We start from the raw sequence: 18,302 nt of genomic DNA, 5'->3' as shown, positions 1-18,302 counted from the left end.
AGCCTGAACGGGACTGGTGCCCCCCCACCCGCGTGGTACTGCCTGAACGGGACTGGTGCCCCCCACCCGCGTGGTACTGCCTGAACGGGACTGATGCCCCCACCCGCGGTGCACATGCAATGGAAATCGGCGTATGTGCATGTGAATTGCTCGCAGCGCCCTCGACGCATGGTGTGTTGAGATGCTAACGCGGCGAGAGAGCAGCAGCAGCAGCGAGCCCGTTCCGTGACGTCGCCGCGCAGGTTTGAAATCAACCGCGGGGGTGGGGGTAATACATAATTACATTTGAACACTTATTTAAATGAATAGGGTACTGGCAGTCGTGCACAAGTGCACAAGTAAAATTTTATTCTTTGGGGTTTTCGGTAAATTCACGTAGATAGGTTCACAACCTGCACGTGTGTTGAACTTCTTTCGCACTGGACCAAATTAGCCACTTTGGAAGATAAACAGACAACATGATTAAGTGATTGTCCTCATTCTGTTGTTGCTGCGCTCGGATCTCCCGCGTGTGAAGTTGCCGTGGAACTGACGACACAGACTCACCCATCTAACAAATTAAAACACAACTCAAGCATCAGTAAGCCATAGTTAATTCATAACTGGGTAAAAGCATTTCCAAAAATCGATATACAGTATATATATAACATGTTATTATTTTAATCCAATTGGCAACAAGGGAGATTAACTTAAATCCCACTTACAATAGCATTCATAATACAATTCCCGGCCACAATCGCTCCGCTGCTTTCTGCCGCCCCTCCTCCTGCTCCTCCTGCGCGCGCGCGCGCGCGCTGATGAATATTCACGAGCGAAGGGGGGGAGGGGCGCGCCTCCACACCCTGGTTAAATCCCGCACGCCGGACGCACGCGTCGCGCATTTACGCTCGACCACCACCAGCACCACTGTAGTCGACTCTACATGCCAACTGCATCTTTCTGTGATCTTGGTCTCGGCGCGACCCCGTGGAATCGGATCTGATCGCATTGGATCGGGCCAGCATTCTTCGAAAACCAAACTAGGAGCATCGTCAGCTTGCCGTGGGAGATTCTTTTTGGAGAATTCGTGGCTCGCTGCTGCTGCTGCTGCACTCGCCGGTAAGTGATGTCGCGGGCGACTCTACCGAGGGTTTGATGTCTCCTTCTGAGCCGAGTGATTGTTAAACATACTTGACGCGCTGGCCACATGTCTGCAGTGGAAGCGGCAGGCTGTGTCCACGGTGAGAGTGAAAGCCCCGCAGTTTAAACGTCGGCCTCGCCTGCTGCCGGTGCGTCGGGGGACGGGGACCTCCCCCCTCCCAGTCGCTCGCTGCCTCGTCGCGTCTTGCAACGCGTCCCGACAGCAGTTGACGATGTGTGTCGGTCTGCGGGGTGGAGTGGTGGCACAGTAGTTAGCGCATCGCGCTATGAGTTCGGACAGATGATCGATTCCCGGCCACGGTTAACATCACTGGCGAGCGATCGGTCCAAAGGTCCCCCACCGCACCCACGGGCCTTCAACTACGCACTGACCAGCGTGGTGAAGTATGGTCAAAATATGATTTTTTTTTTTACTTTATTACCAGATAAAGCTCACTCGGCGAAATCGCTCTTTTTCAGCAGCGACATGGCCACAAATGATAGTTCAACGAAGTGGCTTGTCATGTTGAAATGTATCGTAGCAGCCACATACTCTAAAAGCATGCTCATTCTAAATGAGGAGGGAAAAAAAGCGGAGAACGCGGAGAATAAATCCACGCGACCACGGGCAGAGAGATATTTGTCTTTTGTAAACGTGACGCATTTTTACTGTTTGGTCGTGTCGGGTGGTGGAGGGTTACGACACATTTATAAAAAACGCGATCTAACCCAAAAACCTTTTATTATGAATAATATTGTTCGCGAAAGCCTACTAAGTGTTTAAACAGGCGAGGTAGTTGACATCTCGCCTCCGTAACGCGCGAGAGTGGCCAACACGGGGTGGGAAAGACTTAACTATTCATCCAGCAGTGGATTGATGAAGGCTGCAAATTATTAGTGGGTGGTTGCTGCTATTAAGGCGCGTTTGAAAATAACGTTTTGTCAAACTGTAAATACATGGAACGCGTCCTATAGTACGTCCGCTAAGGAGATGGAGCAATGACATTGGATCACGTGTAGGTGCTGGGTGGGTTATCGCAGGGCCGTGAGAGGTGGCTGTTTGCACGCATGCTGTATAGTTACGTAACATCAACCGTGAGTTGTCAACGTGTGGCTCGAGGCATGCTGCGGAATGTTGCACGTCCTATATATCTCGCGGCCTCGCAAGGCAACGATCCATCTTGCTCCTGCGCACGCGCGGATTTCGTCGCTCCATCTCCGCGGTCGCCGCGCGGTGGCTCCGTTAGCTGCCACCCCGCGCTTGGTCTTGACCACGGGGTGGGGGACATCTTGCCCCAAACACGCTCCACTTGTTCTCACAATACGACGCCTCGAACTTGCAGAATATGACACCAAAACATATAGAAAAATTACATTCCAGTGCATTACTTTATGTAATTCTAGATGTATACATCGATGCGTACCCTCGGCGTGACGAATGAGAGCAATCTCTGCCAAAGCCGCTGGCATGCGTTATTCAGTGGCAACGCGTGGCGATGCTGTCCACCAAGCGCCCACTTTTCTCGGCGTGCAAGTACATTGGGAGTAGAAACACCGGCTAGCGGGTGACACTTTAAATCCGGCGACCAGGAGGGATCTTGTGCAATTTAAAGTCTCCGGTGAACTCGAATCTACCGGAGCGGCCACTGTGTCCGCCTGATTGCGTGACGAGCCCCGAATGCCGCGGCGGGGCCTCGGTCACCCTTTGCGCTACTTGGCCCTGCGCCCAGAGGCCTCCAGCGCCACCTCCTGGAGCGTGTCTCTCTCCTCCACTCGCTTCTACGGAACTGGGCAGCGCTCCCTTCACGGAGCCTTCGCTTCATTAAATATCAGTCGGGATGAGAGGTTTGAAACTTTTGAGTTGATAATAGTTGGAGACTGCACCAATCTACTATGGGTGCCTGATACAAGTTGTAGGTATTTATTTAAGAGCTTTTGTTTCACTCTTGTAAAACGTAAACATTTATTGTATGCAATATTAATTCACGAGTCATCTGGGTGGTCAAAATCTTGTTTAAATTAAGGGTGTGGGATTTAAAAATGAAAAGTAATTCGCTTAAAAAAGCCGCGAGAAATTTCGTCTGGATGCTGTCTATGGAATATCCCCTTTCTATCAATGCCCCTGCCAGCAGCGGCATTGAGAGCAAGGAGATTCATGGATGCACTTTCACTTGGCTCTCATTTCCGCATTGCGTTCATCCCTAACGTAACTGTTGTTTCTTTCACGACCGTCGTTGCAGCTCCGCATCCGTCGCCACCCCCGGGCCCTGAATCCTCGCCCCGCACGGATTTTCCGCCGCCATGGGCTCGGAGCACGTCGGCGCTCTGGACCGTGCGCTGGAGGTCCAGAAGCTCCTCAACGGCGACGGCGTGGAGCAGGAGGACTGCAGCCTGTATCCCTTCATGGAGCCCAGCGACACCATCGACACGTGGAAGCGGTTCGAGCTGCTGCCCACGCCGCCGCTCTCGCCGGGCTGCACCGACTTTGAGCACGAGCTCGGCTTCCTGTCCACGGACGGCTGGGACCCGGGCTCCGACCTGCTGCCCGGCTCCGACACGCTGGAGCTCGTCTCCGAGTTCCTGAGGGAGCAGGAGGAGCAGGAGAGCGCCGAGGACTTCATCAACGACCTGCTCGCGGAAGGGTCCACCGTGGTGCCGGGCCTGCGGCAGGACTGCATGTGGAGCGCGTTCGACGCCAGGGAGCAGGTGGAGCGGGCGGCGGCCGCGGCCGTCGAACAGCGGCGGCGGTCGGAGGCGACGCGGCCGCCCGGCCCGGTGCGCGAGGAGCCGGCCGTCCCGCCGCCCGACGCCGGCCTGGCCGCGCCGGCGACTCCGGCCACGCCGACGACGCCGAGCGGCTCCGAGCCGTGCTTCCCCGAGCCGTTGAGCCCCCACGTGATGGAGCCGTCGACGCCGTCGAGGTTCAGCCCCTGCCCAAGCCAGACGGAGACGGAACCCCCCACGGACTCAGGTGAGTGCCGACGGGGTGCGCGCGGGTTGCCTGAACGAGGCGGCGGCGGCGCCAAAGTTGGTGGCTGCGTAGAGTACACGGAGTCTGCGGTAACGCAAAAATGTTTTAAAGATAACAAGTTCCAGCCATTCCCAATCTGGCGATAATTAAGGTGGTGTCGGTCGTAATGTTACTTTCACCCCACGGTGGCCAGTCTGGGTTGCTAAAGCGGGGGGGAGGATGGGTAAGGCGGGGATAGTTCGGGTATCACTCATCACCGATGTTAGTGCAGTGGATTAACCGCTCAAATTAACGTGAATGTTGTTGTGGTAGAAGCGGCAATGCTCTGCGGTCAGAGACTTTGCCCGACAGTTTTGTTATTAACTGGCTCCCGTTATCCACTCGGCTATTATCTCGGCAATACCAAACCGGCTGAAATAATTCCTTTGAAGTTGGCTTTGGAGGTTTGCCGTCCCTTGAGCCCCCCCCCCCGTAAACTGCTGACGTCGTTAATTCTGCCGCCGCGGTGGAGGACAAAAGCGCGCAGCAGCCCTTTTACCTCGGGTCGCCGCCACGCGTTGAGGTCACGCGCAGTGCAGCGCTTTATGCCAGCCCTGCGGCAGATTAAATGTGGTGCGCGTTCGAGACTGGATGGCAGCCAGAGGGCCCGGCGGGGAGCGGGGTGCGCCGAGGGTTCAGCGGCTTGCTCGCCGTCCTCTCGCGGACGTCACGGACCCGGCAATTCTTAGAAAGCAAGGCCTGGCACGGCTTGGTGGGGCAAACAAGGGCATTGGTTTTGGATGTGCCGAGTGGATCTCCTGGCTGCTGTTGAATCTCGAATAAACACTAAAGATGAATGTTGGAAAAAAATATTTCCATGAGATATTTAGAGATTCTAATTGGTGTGAGGTGCCTGGGATAATCTGCCAGCATTAAAGTCTTTTAAAAGTTGGGCCAAATACCGTGCAGCATTGTTTACAGCTAAAATTGTACCGTTAGAAATCACAATTCTCAGCTTGCGAATGGTAAAAAAAAATTCCATAAAATTAACGTAGATTTTTCCATTCTGGATTATAAATGTTGCCGCTGCACTTGCCAGACGCGAGCTGGGGCGCCAGCTACACGAACGCTTGTGTCACGAGGCTCTATAACCGTTTTGGCGGCGCCCTTTTTACACGCGCAGGACAGGCCGCTTTACCGCCACGCGTGATCGCGCGCCGGCCTCAACCTCCCTCTCTCCGTGGCGCAGAGGAAGAGATCGACGTGGTGACGGTCGACAAGAGGCAGCCCGCGCCGTCGAGACGGCGCGCGCCGTGCGGCGTCGCCGTCAACACCAACACGGCCGGCACGCGGCCGCCCCGCCGCGAGCCGTGGGGCGCCGTGCGGCACGGCTGCCACATCCCCATCCACCAGCAGCACAACTACGCCGCGCCCAGCCCGCCGAGCCCTCCGCCCGTCAAGCGACCCCGCTTAGGGGCCTCGGCAACGGCGACGGCCGCCGCGTCGCGGTTCGTGGCGAAGCCCTGGCCGTCGGCGGAGCGGTGGGGCAGCCGAGGGCCGAGCAGCGCCAGCAGCAGCAGCAGCAGCACCAGCGGCGGCTCCGACACGGAGGAGAGCGAGCGGCGGCGCACGCACAACATCCTGGAGCGGCAGCGGCGCGACGGCCTGCGCTCGAGCTTCGTCGCGCTGCGGGACTCCGTGCCCGAGCTGCGCGCCAACGAGCGCGCCGCCAAGGTGCTCATCCTGCGCAAGGCGGCCGAGCTGGCGCGCTCGCTCGGCACGGACGAGCGGCGGCTGGAGGTGGAGAAGTGCCGGCAGGAGGCGAGGCGGAGGCACCTGCTCTCTGCGCTCGACAAGTTGAAGAAGCTCTCCTCGTGATCGTGGCGCACGGACGGTCGGACAGATGAATGGGATGAACTCTGCAAAAAAATCCTCAATTCTGCGACGCCTTGAGGCGCGCGTGCATTTTAATTTACTTGACCTAAGGTGACTATTTGCAGGGTGTGTGTACCGCTGTGAGTTTCAATAAGGCCGAGTTATTTTTTTATAATGTATCTTGCACTTTCTATTGGAAGCTGCTGCTGCACACTGATTGCATGCAGGATACATTTTCGTCGGCAGCCGTGAGGTTGCCTGACATTACATTTTTCACCGGTCAAGAGAAGAGGGCGCCCACCCAGTCGGGCACGCGCACACCGCTACGGCGCCGTCGCGACCCCGGCAGGCTGCCCTGCACACGCCGAGCGCCGTGCCCTCACCTCCGGCAAACCAAATCCGGTACAGATGCCCTGCTCGCCGTTGTTTTTTTACCTCTGCACAACTGTCACTTTACACTTTTTTTTTTAAAATAAACGACAATCATCGGTTTCCTCCTCACTACCCCGCGGCGCAGCCAGCGCAGTGGACCATCAGGGACTGTTACTGCCTCGACCCGGCCGGGCCGCCAACCCCGGACGGGAAAATCAGCCCACAATTTTACATTTCCGGTTGCTTTTTTTCACACATTGTTAGGGGTATTTAAAAATGCTTTGTATATTTAAAACAATGTATCAAATGTTGTATGCTCCCTGTATACTTCATTTGTTTTTATATATAAGAAAAACCTGAGAAATGTACCATTTTTATAGTTCACAAGTTAAAAAAGATTTTGAGGATGTTTTTTTCTTTAGAAAACAGCTTTTTTTTTTAAAATGACGGGCTGCAGTTTTTGATGAATGAACCCCCCCCCCCGAAGTGAGGTATGTGGCGTCGCATTGGGCCTGTCTCGTGTGTGCTATGTACACTGCGTATCAATCGCCACTACCACACGGACACTGCCATGTACATTTTACAGCGGAACACAACAACAATAAGACATTTGCTCAAATCCAAAGGCAACCCGAGAGGAGACGAGCGATGCTCAAATCCACTAAACACCACAGTGCTGCTTTGACCCCCCCCCCCCCCATGACCCCCGAGAGGCTGGGCTAAATAGGGGCAATCAGCCCCGAAGCCTCGCGCACAAGGGGGCCTCGCAACGCGGTGTCCTACCCCAGGCTTCTGGGAACCCCTGGGCGGCCTTGCTTCGATCGCCAGCTGCTGTGGCAACCGCACATTGCTTTCTCATGAGATCAGCTGCTGCTCCTCCCTTTGTGGCGGCTTGTGCACGCCGTGGTGGAACGAGAGGGCGCAGAGAGAGAGAGAGAGCCGAGCAAGCTCGTTGGTCGCGTGTTGGCACCTTGACCCGACTGCAGGGAACACTAACTGGTTGTGTGAAGGTCACTCGTCCGCAAAACAAAAGTGAGCTGAATAATCGGTGGGTGCGTTGTTAAGACGTGTGGCTTCGTGCGAATACTCAGGGCCAATACTATAGATGCAAGGGCTTATTTTAAGAACATATTATTTTATTAAGAACGTATTATGTTTGCAGTTTTATTTGAATAAACCTTCAAATCGTCGTTAGATGAATTTGAGCAAACGCACAGTTTTAGTTGTCTGTTCATTCACAATTTGCTTCAATAATAAAAGTCTTTTTTCTTGTGGCGTGATGACCGTGCCCCCGTGTCGGTTTGCAGTTTGAGAGCGAAACGCGGAAACTGCACGACCATTTCCGTTTCCACGCAGCCACGTCCTTCCCGCCTCATTCCCTTTTTAAGTTCAGCGTTGAAAGGATCCGCATAATCGTCGCACACTACTACAGTACTTGTGCCCAAGTCGTACAACGCGGAGATCACGTGGCACGCAAGGCTTGACGGGAGTCGTGCTGCTTGAGCAGCACGGCTTCGTGAGCCGTGACGTCGACTGCTGCAGGTCGGGCCACGTCTCGGTTGGTTTTTATTTTTTCAATAATTCATGCACAATGAGCCCCTTGTTGAGATAAGAATCACAGTTCTTATTTCGTGTGGTCTATAAGAGGAACCACTAAAGATGCAGATGTCGTTGATGTCCACTCCATCACAGGCTTGACAGGTGCTAATCGAAGCGTGCGTGTGTTTGGAAAAGACTATGATCCCATGCGCCACCTTTATCATTCCTCCCCCGGCAGCACGCGTGGTGTTGCGGGACAGGAGCCCTCTGCGTAGAGAGGGCAGGTGTGGACCGCATGGCCAGAACACCACATCCAGTCGACCTCTCGATACGGCGGTGGCTACTAGTTCTATGACACTCAAGTCGAGAAGCGACCCGGGAAATATCCAGTGAGCGCTATAGCACCGGAGGGCGGACACGGCGACACTGGTTACCACCACTGCTTCTTCACGGAGCCGGCTGACCGCGAGTCCTATGTGGAGCGGTCCTTTACGTCGACTTGGCCTTGAATGATTACCTGGTGCAGTCTGCAAAACCACGAGCACCACTGAGACGAAAGTGACGGTCGCTGTTAACACCACCCCCACTTGCGCTCGCCCCCAACGTTCAATCAAATGAATGTCACACGGGGGGGGGGGGGGGGGGTAATGTCTCTTGGCGGCCACACAGACTTTTAAACAACTTTATTGCCGCCAGCAGCAACAGCACTGGAGGCGATTCCGATATAAAATACACAGCCACCAGCAAACAAATAAACAAACGCTATAAATCCACGCGCTATGGCGCATAAATGCACCGCGCACAACACGAAATAAAAGTCACGTGGTGGTAGTGGTCATGGCGCACGCCACGGTGACGAGCGAGCGCTTCAGAAGGTGAACACGAGGGTGCCGTCCACGCTGGTACAGAGGGCGCCCACACAGAGGGAGGGAGACGACGAGAGTTATTATTATTCAAGTGGTTAACGGGTGGTGCCACATGCCTGGGATGCACTTCCGTTGTCAAACCGTGCCACCCACCGTTTTCTGATAACAGGTGGGGCTCTCTTTTTTTAATTCTCCTCCTGTGGTGTGCGCCTGCTGAAGCTTGCACCGCTGTGAGCGTCAGCCCGAGGTGGCCTCCAATGGGAGAGACCAGACACACCGGCAGCGGCACCGCAGTGAAGGCGTCGTGCATTCTTTTTGTTATTTCTTACACACCCGTTCACTCGTGTGCCGTGTGTGCTGTGCCAAGACGTGGAGGGCGGGTGGCTCGTGACTGAGGAGGAGCGTTGTGCCCCGATGGTTCGTGTTCTGCTTCCCTTGTTTGCTGTTTCACATCGGTCATTACTGAAAGTTAAATAACTGCACTCCCTCCCGCATTGCGAAACTGCACGTCTACCGTGCACACGAAACGTTGCCGTTTGTCTACATTCAGCGAATTATTGGTCTTATTATTTTACGACATTACTTTTGGACATCCCGTGCACTTTGTCTGCAACAGCGCAGAAAATTCGATTCTTCTGGATGAGCGACAGCCACAAAGCCCTCCCAGCGGCCCGCTGCTGCCACTGCCGCCCCCCTCGCACCCGCACACACACAAAGCGAATCGTCGCTCCATCTCCGCGGTCGCCGCCCGCCCGGACGCTTTCTGCCTCCCCGTGTCGTCCACGAGGCCACTGATTCTTCATCTTCACTGTAGCCTGCACCCCTTTGGTTCTCAATTGTAAAAAAAAAGTATAATATTAACACATGCATAGGGATTGACGCAACAAAGTAGTTGTACTTGAGTGCCCGTGCTTAATTTGTATTTTCCATTATTTACTTTCTAAAGAAATCTGGCATGTCTCGCACCCCCCCAAAGGACATCTCGCAGGCGTGCCCGCATCCCAGGTGAAGAACAACCACAGCACTCGAGACATCGTCCCCAAGCCCATTTCCTTTTCACGAAGCGATTTACTAATTTCAACGATTGCCGCGATCGTCACTCGAACATTGAACTCCAAACGTGAACCACTGCGCCCGCTCGAACCGCGCGCGGCATAGCCGAGTTTTGGGAAAGATTTGCATTGCGTAATCGTTCAAAACGGGAACTTGCGCGAGCAAGCTTGAACAGAGACCTGCCTTTATTAAAAGAACCCAAACGATCATCGCCGTATTTCCCGCCCGAACGCTGCGTTTTCTTGAGCTGCGTGGCGGCGCCTTGGCCGAGGGTGTCGTCCACGCGTCGCTCGGCAGGGACGCGCGGCCCCTTGAGCCGTCGGCTCCCAAAGTTCCCTCTCGGGGTTCCCGCCCCACGGTGGCGGGGCGGCCCCGCCGCACCGAAGCTGCTTGGACTTCCGGGGCGCTTGCCAGCAGAAGGCGGTACAGCAAACGTCAAGTCCGTCTGGTCCATCTCAACGAGCGAGTGTTGCCCCATTGGCACGTGTGGCTATTCTCCGGGCGCTCCGTTTCCACCCGCATGTAAAGACTCATTAATCGGCCAAGAACAGCTTTACATGTCGAGGACCGCAGAGCTTTGCCGGGAAATTGGTGCTCGCTCACAACATGGCCGCTGCCTTTTCCACTTTGCGGTTCTCCCTCTGCGAGAGCGAGCGAACACTGCGCGCCACGTTACACGCTCACATGATGGCTCACAATTGTTTTCTTGAAACGTTATTTTTCTAGATGACAAACGGTGGTCACCGTCGTCGCCTTTTCTGAGAAAATGCGAGTTAAAAAGGGTACCGCAGCACTGTGCACTTGGGAGAGAGAAACATTGGTTTCGAAATGTTTTATGTGAAATGAAACATCTCCAGCACATGCCAAGAAAGAGGAAGCGCGCCTATAATACAGCGAATATTTCTGCCCATGGTGAACACTGCTCATGGTGAACACTGCTCATGGTGAACACCGCTCATGGTGAACACTGCTCATGGTGAACACTGCTCATGGTGAACACTGCCCATGGTGAACACTGCTCATGGTGAACACTGGTCATGGTGAACACCGCTCATGGTGAACACTGCTCATGGTGAACACTGCTCATGGTGAACACTGCTCATGGTGAACACTGCTCATGGTGAACACTGCTCATGGTGAACACCGCTCATGGTGAACACTGCCCATGGTGGACACTGGTCATGGTGAACACCGCTCATGGTGAACACTGCTCATGGTGAACACTGCCCATGGTGAACACCGCTCATGGTGAACACTGCTCATGGTGAACACTGCTCATGGTGAACACTGCTCATGGTGAACACTGCTCATGGTGAACACTGCTCATGGTGAACACTGCTCATGGTGAACACCGCTCATGGTGAACACTGCCCATGGTGAACACCGCTCATGGTGAACACTGCTCATGGTGAACACCGCTCATGGTGAACACTGCTCATGGTGAACACCGCTCATGGTGAACACTGCTCATGGTGAACACCGCTCATGGTGAACACTGCTCATGGTGAACACTGCTCATGGTGAACACTGCTCATGGTGAACACCGCTCATGGTGAACACTGCTCATGGTGAACACTGCTCATGGTGAACACTGCTCATGGTGAACACCGCTCATGGTGAACACCGCTCATGGTGAACACTGCTCATGGTGAACACTGCTCATGGTGAACACTGCTCATGGTGAACACCGCTCATGGTGAACACCGCTCATGGTGAACACTGCTCATGGTGAACACTGCTCATGGTGAACACTGCTCATGGTGAACACCGCTCATGGTGAACACTGCTCATGGTGAACACTGCTCATGGTGAACACTGCTCATGGTGAACACTGCCCATGGTGAACACTGTGAACCCTGTCCGTGGTGGACACTGTCCGTGGTGGACGCTGCCTGTGGTGGACATCTCACTGCTCACTGTGACAGCTGCGGGAGGAGTTGTCTTCATTTCTTGACAAGTCACCGACAGGACAAATGGCGCACAGTTCGAGGAGAAAAACAAACAAACAACATGAAGATTCTGTGAATGTAACCTGCAGCACGGACACACGTGGGACACCCTACACCTCATCATGTGCAGAGTTGACCTTTGCTTTAATTTCCATGTACGTATTTGAAATCTGTAATCCATGTATATTTAACGACACGTCTTTATAAGCACACATACATGTGTATTTATCTTCACGCGTGCAAACATTTTTAATCACATTCATATCTAACGGAAAAAATGTATTTATTCACACACTAAAACCTCGCGTTTTACACTGACTTCCAATAAATGTTTATTTTTTGTACCATTCGTGTAAAAGAAAATATGAATAGTCAGTGAGCATAACACTGCCCGCTGGATTCGTGTGGCAATACAGCAGGCCAGGCAACCTACCCTCTGAGACTCAATTGGCCTCACCAAGAGGAGGATTATTATTTTATTCAGGTATCGTAAACATTTGGTGTTTGCCTGTGGGGTGGCTACAGAGTATACAAGCAGTGCACCTGCAACACTACTGCGGATCAATGAATCTCTTCAGTAAATGAAGCAGCCAGCAGAGGTGGTCACGTGGTGAGAGCATTGAGCCAGCACCACTGAGATCACGGGTATTGTGTGGACGTACGTTGAACCTCTTTCGCACCGTTCGTAGCCAACCTTGCAAATCACCCCTGACGGAACCGGGTGGCATTTCAGCCCAGTCACCGACGACTAACGGAAACAATCACGTTACATTTGGTTTGGCACTTTATTTGGCTAATTTCCAGCTGATATAACAATACACATATATATGTCTGTTTGACTGCCATGTGACAAGCAATTTCACAGCAGCGTGTGTGGGAAAGTGCCGCCCTGCGTGTGTGGAGGATAACAAGGCCCATTGAAGCATTGTTCAGAAGTGCTGTGAACATTCTCTTCCATAGCCTCTGAACAGCTCTGTGAGATTTCCAAATATAGATTGTGCGTCTCATGACATGACACAGATAAGGCAAATTAGAATACATCGGCGAAAAGAAGAGACCCAGGAAGTGAGGCGGACAGCCCTGCAACTCGGGTGGCTATCGCGTGTGAAGGGCTCCGAGACACTGCGGTGTGAAGGGCTCCCAATCAGAAAACAAATCATCACGATTCTTAGATTATTCTCTCGCATTCCTCACCAACACCTTGAAAATGATTCCTATCGTTAGGGTACACATTGACCGGCATTTTATAATTCAATACAAACACTGCATTTTCATTGCTGGGTTTTCGCACACGTCGAAATAGCAATGAATGAAAACCTGTCGCATCATTTGGCGTGGGCAGTTTTAAAATAAAATAAAACGGCGACGCGGTGGCATTTAAAGCGCTGGTGCCAGGGGACATCCCCCACCTCCAGGTCGCCGATTAAAGCGCCGCGCGTTCTGTCACCGCGACCCGCACCAGCGGCACAAGCGGCAGCGCGCCTCGTGAGTCCGTGCTCTATTGACGCGCTCGGCCGGTGCTTCCTGTTGTTACCACCGTGTTCCTGCTTGTTCATGTTCGTGTTGTTGCCACCGATAGGCGAATGTGCGCATTCAGAGCAACGGCTGATTAGTCGTTGCGTCGTAATCTGAGGTCTGCGGTCCCAGTCACTCTCCATGTGGCCGTGTACAATGATGATGCGGGCGATGTGGCTATAATCGGCGAGACTCAAAAACAACGCGGCGATCGATAGCGAGATGGGTGCTTTTAGTTCACGTGTAGCGCACGTTGGACGCAGCGGGGAAAACATTGGGGATGTCGACAGACAGACGCTCTGTGCGCAAGGTTAAAGGTTTCCAGATTATATGTTTTTTATTCACTGGTCCGTTAGCAAATTAAATGCGTGATTATTCATCATCCAGCCCAGAAGAATTCCCTCATCAAAACACTACACCATAGGGCCAATTGCATATCCGACCAGCACCACCTATCCAGTGAACTGGAGCACGTACACCAAGCCCTCAAGATGAATGGATATTTGGACCGCACAATCCGCAAAGCTGTAGCCCCAACCATGGGTAGAGAACCATCTGAGGACCCAATCAAAACCATCACCTTGCCATACATAGCAGGGGTTACCAAAAAATAATTCCAAAATCTTGAACAAACACAAGATTCAGGTTCGATTCAACACAGTACACAAAATTCGTGACCTGATCCCATCTGTGAAAGATGTGATCCCTAACATGCAATACCCTGATGTCTACAAACTAAGTTGTGTCTGCGGTAGCAGTTACATTGGGGAAACGAAACGACATGTCTCGGACTGTGTTCGCGAACACAAGGCAGATTTGAAACACGGCAGAACCAATACGCGGTGGAATCACACGACATTGTTTTTTCCCGAGACCAAGGTACTCTGCAAACCTTCGCGCTACCATCAAAGATTCGTTCATGAAGCCATCCAGATATATAAACACAGACACAATTTCAACCGAGAAGATGGGTACAAACTGAGAAATCATTGGCAGGACGTTATCAACCAGTTTAGGTCATAACTGGCTGTGATGTTCCCTTCCTACCTGCCTATGTTAGTAGTTATTTGCGACTCTCTGAGTTACATTCACGAACACAGCGACCGTCGTGTGCTTGCTCCGATGTGGCCGTGGTTCTTTCCGAGCTTTTTGCGAACGAACATTTACATGCAGTCCTCGCTGCGAGCTTACATTGACATGCTAATCACATTTACACTGGACATTTACATGCAAATTTCTCACTTTAACATCACTAGCCCCCCCCCCCCCCCCACTTTGTTTATGAATCTGGGGCTGTGTACATCTCTAACCTTTACAAGCAGCAGCCTGCATCAGCAGCCTGCATCAGCAGCCTGCATCAGCAGCTTCCCTCTTCTTTCTTCCGCCTGATGACGATTGCTTGCATTGCGATCGAAACGTCGTGAACTATAATTTGTTCTACCTACGTGACTTTACCGAAAGAACCAAAGAGTATGGATCCCTGCAGTCACGAAAGCTTCAAATAAACATCCATCGAAGGATTGGCCTGATGGTCGCGTCGTTAATTAACGTGGCCCTGCCAGAAGAGGCGGATTGACGTGACTTGCTGCGCTCGTCAGACGGAGGAGCAGCTGTCCGGCCCTTTGTGTATTTAATACAAATACAGTCACCCGCGCTGAGTGTCCAGCACCCGGTTGCCTTCACGTCACACGTCTCACTCTCTTTAAACAAAACAAACAAACTTAATTGGCAAGTGAGTGAACGTGGGCCGAGGCTCTTGTCCCAACAGTGGTGTGGCAACGGGGGCCTTCTCCCACTTCTCCTCCTTCTCCTCCAGCGCGTTTCGTGGCTGCCGTTCCCATTCGCGACGTGAGCTCGGCAAGCCGCAACTGCTGGCTTGCCCTGATGAAGCCGCTCGCCAGCTGCGCACCACAAGAGTTATAATCTGTGTCTCGCACTCAGCGATGGGGGAGTCTGGTGGAGTTGTCGCTTCAGGCATCGCTTGTGCACGGCCAAGCCGGCTGGCGTTGTTTTCCTGCGGTGTGTTACAGACCCGGGGCCAGCGGCCCAGAACTCATTGAACCCTCGCTGCGGAGAGAAGTGGCCCAGTGAAGTGGACTGGAGTTGTTTGTTTCTGTTTTGTTGAAGCTCGCAGCAACGTGCACGCATTGCTACGGCTCCTGCAGAGATGTTGAGGCCGAGTAATTTGATATGAACTTTATGCATTCTCTCGAATTAAATTAGGTGCCAAGACGCCGTATAAAAACGGAATCTTCTCCCGAGAATGCTGGGTGTGTTAACCGCCGACATGGCGGGCATTGTCACTGCCGTTTGAAGGGCACCTGAAGGCGTTCTTGTATCTCGAGGATATATACACGCGCACTTTATTGTGCGCTGTATCGTAAATACGAGGTTTGTGTTCTTGGTTATGCAGAGCCCGAAGACCGACCGTTTTGAATCCTAACGTGGACATGTTTACAATTGTTGCATTGCCTCTCGTATTTTCAGAAATATTTTGGTAGATTGTCAGGATTTCTTGGCAAGTACCCTGTGCACTAAGAGATGACAATGCTAAACCTTCGCACACCTCTACAAGAACAGCTCGCGATCTATGTAACATCTCCAAAGCCACGATTTCGCCCTTGGTAGTTACTGGACAGTGAATGTCTCTTGCAGTATAATCGCACTTTCGATACTCATTAAGCACTCAGATTTGTAGATATAGATAACTTATTGCTACGATTGTTATTTATGACGTTCTATGATCGTCATGCACTGCATGAGTGTTCATTTGTCGGTTCCCTATCCTGTGACTTGTGCCGTTTGTAATGCAACAAACATTATATGTTGATGTATGCTGAACTTAGTTTTCAGCATACGTAACCAAACGGAGATGAATACAAATGATGGTGTTACCACTCTTATCGAGGATTGTGATGATGAACTCAAGGAATGGAGAATGATGATGAAGATTATGCAGTGTCGTCAAACTCAGCGGTAAAAGTGGAGTGTTGCCACGTTTCGTTTAAACCCTCGGTACCGCAAGCGAATATTCAAAGTTCGTTATTGGACTTGAGACATTTTGTTGGAGCAAAAGATAGGATCGTAAACACTTTTTTAAAAAAAGTTTAGCAGTTATATATATGCGTGTTTTAATCAACAGCCTTCCGCTTTAATCGGTAGCGTTGGCAGGTACGATGACGAGAATGGTGATGATAATGCCGTGTTAAGGGATCGTTTTACTATCAGGGGAATAACCCCTCACTGCCCCCACCTCCACGGCGTGTTGATGGATTGTTTCTATTGAGATCTGCGTTTTGTCTTAAGATTGATTTCACTTCTTGTGTTCTGTTATTGAACATAGATTATCACGCCAGCCGACGCGTGTGTCGCGAGCTGAAATAACATTCATGAATGTATGTCCTGTACCGTGAAACACCCCCTGTGGATGATGCATGCTACACCCTAACACAATTGAAAGCAATGCGATAAATGTTAATTCGTGTCGTATTAAAGGGGCATTCGGGGTGGGGAGGATGGCAGGGCCATTAGGGACGGCGCTTGAGCCATCAGCCGTGCACGGTCCCCTCCTGCAGAAGACGCCCCCTCTGGAGCGGATGGCTATTCCCACTATTTCATTGTTTCACTTGACCAGGTTAGGCCCCACTGAGCTATGCGGCTCTTTTCCAGAAGCGACCTGGCCACCAATGAGAAATCATCCAAGTGACTTATCACGTGGCAATGTATAGCAGCCGAATACTCTAAACGCGTGTTGACTCTAAATGTGGAGGGGACATCAGTAGGGCCCGGAGAAAAATGCACGTGACCACGAGGAGAACATGCAAACTGCAAATATACGGGCGTCAGGGTTGGGGTTGAACCTGCGACCGCCTGTATACCAGGCGAGGTAGTTAACATATCCTAGCCACCGTGGATGAGCGAGACACCGTCCGCTGCTCACCGTAGACACAGCTCTCGTCTTCTGGCGTGGCCGGGAGGGCTCCACTCGCATCAGCCGACACTGCCGTCTGCAGGCGGCTCACGCCTGGCCTGCAGATCGCCCGTGGTTCTCCTGACCCCGAGGGAAGAGTCTCCGCTCTTCGAGCTCTCAGCAGCGGCTGATGCCGCTCGCAGTCGTGCGTTGCACAGTTGGAGCCGTGCTCCCAGGAGATTAGTTGAAAGGTTCCCTGGTGGTGAAACTCTCCTGGCCGTAGGTACATGGAGGGCTGGGACCTGTGGTCTGGCACGAGCGCCACCATTCATCTGATGTCCCGGGGTGCGATGCCAGCCAAGGGGTAGAGGCTGTTGTCATTGGTTGGGTCGAGACGGCCAGGAATGCCCCTGCAGCGTTCGTTTATCACCGCTGGGTCGATCTCTCGCGCATGCATGTATCTCTCCCACGCAGGGCAACGCACATCCCGCGTGCCCTGCGTGGGAGACTTCAGTGTAGCCCAGGACCTGTGCGGTTATCGCTCGCCACTGATGTTAGCCGTGGCCGCGGAGTTGAACTCTTGTCGCCGGATGATTATCTCGGTGCGCTCAACTACAAAGCCACCGCTGCCCACGCGGCAGGCCAGGCACACCAACACAGCGATCCCACAGCCAGTGGCAGAGATGCAGTGGAGGTGAGGGGGGGGTCTGTCTGCGAGCAGGAACCTTGGGCGGTGAGCAGCACTCTGAGCACGCGGGGGGGGGGGGGAGCCGGGGCAATAAATAACGGACTGCCGCCTTTGTTTCTCCGGTTCGGTTTTTAAACACTGCACCAGATAATAATATTTGGCTAAGTCAATCTACGAGCGACCCAGGCCAGATGTTTATAAACCAGGATTTGTCACTGCTGTGAATCCACACACAAGATGTGTATATGTGGCTGGTATGTGGTACTGTATTTATACAGGCCTTGTAAACACTGCCATCTGTGATATGCGCAGCGTGGATTGCACTCCAGAGTGTTTTACATGAAACCAAGCGATAGTGTAAACTTTATAGGGTACAGTACATACTTGGGTGTAACATTAGATAAAACAAGCCATGTTCGTCTGTGACCTCAGACCTTGCCACTGTGGTAAGGGGAGTGTGGTCCTT

At 52.6% G+C, this 18,302-nt stretch overlaps 1 protein-coding gene across 2 annotated transcripts; it reads left to right on the top strand.

Annotated features, from left to right (window-relative positions):
- The first annotated feature begins 865 nt into the window (after positions 1 to 865).
- LOC144732928 (myc proto-oncogene protein-like) lies at positions 866 to 7,596 on the top strand. Of its 2 annotated transcripts, none has more exons than XM_078614615.1 (3): positions 866 to 1,098; positions 3,360 to 4,090; positions 5,319 to 7,596. In XM_078614615.1, exons 2-3 carry the CDS (start codon positions 3,421 to 3,423, stop codon positions 5,945 to 5,947), a joined length of 1,299 nt encoding a protein of 432 aa, XP_078470741.1. In that variant the 5' UTR covers positions 866 to 1,098; positions 3,360 to 3,420; the 3' UTR covers positions 5,948 to 7,596. The 2 variants fall into 2 exon arrangements, with proteins under 2 accessions (XP_078470741.1, XP_078470733.1); XM_078614607.1 differs by having other exon boundaries at positions 5,253 to 7,596.
- Positions 7,597 to 18,302: the final 10,706 nt, after the last annotated feature.

This window comes from Lampetra planeri, chromosome 2 (genome assembly GCF_965212315.1).
Source record: "Lampetra planeri chromosome 2, kcLamPlan1.2.h2, whole genome shotgun sequence".
Classification (NCBI taxonomy): Eukaryota; Metazoa; Chordata; class Hyperoartia; order Petromyzontiformes; family Petromyzontidae; genus Lampetra; species Lampetra planeri.
This window is presented reverse-complemented; position numbering and strand designations above follow the sequence as displayed.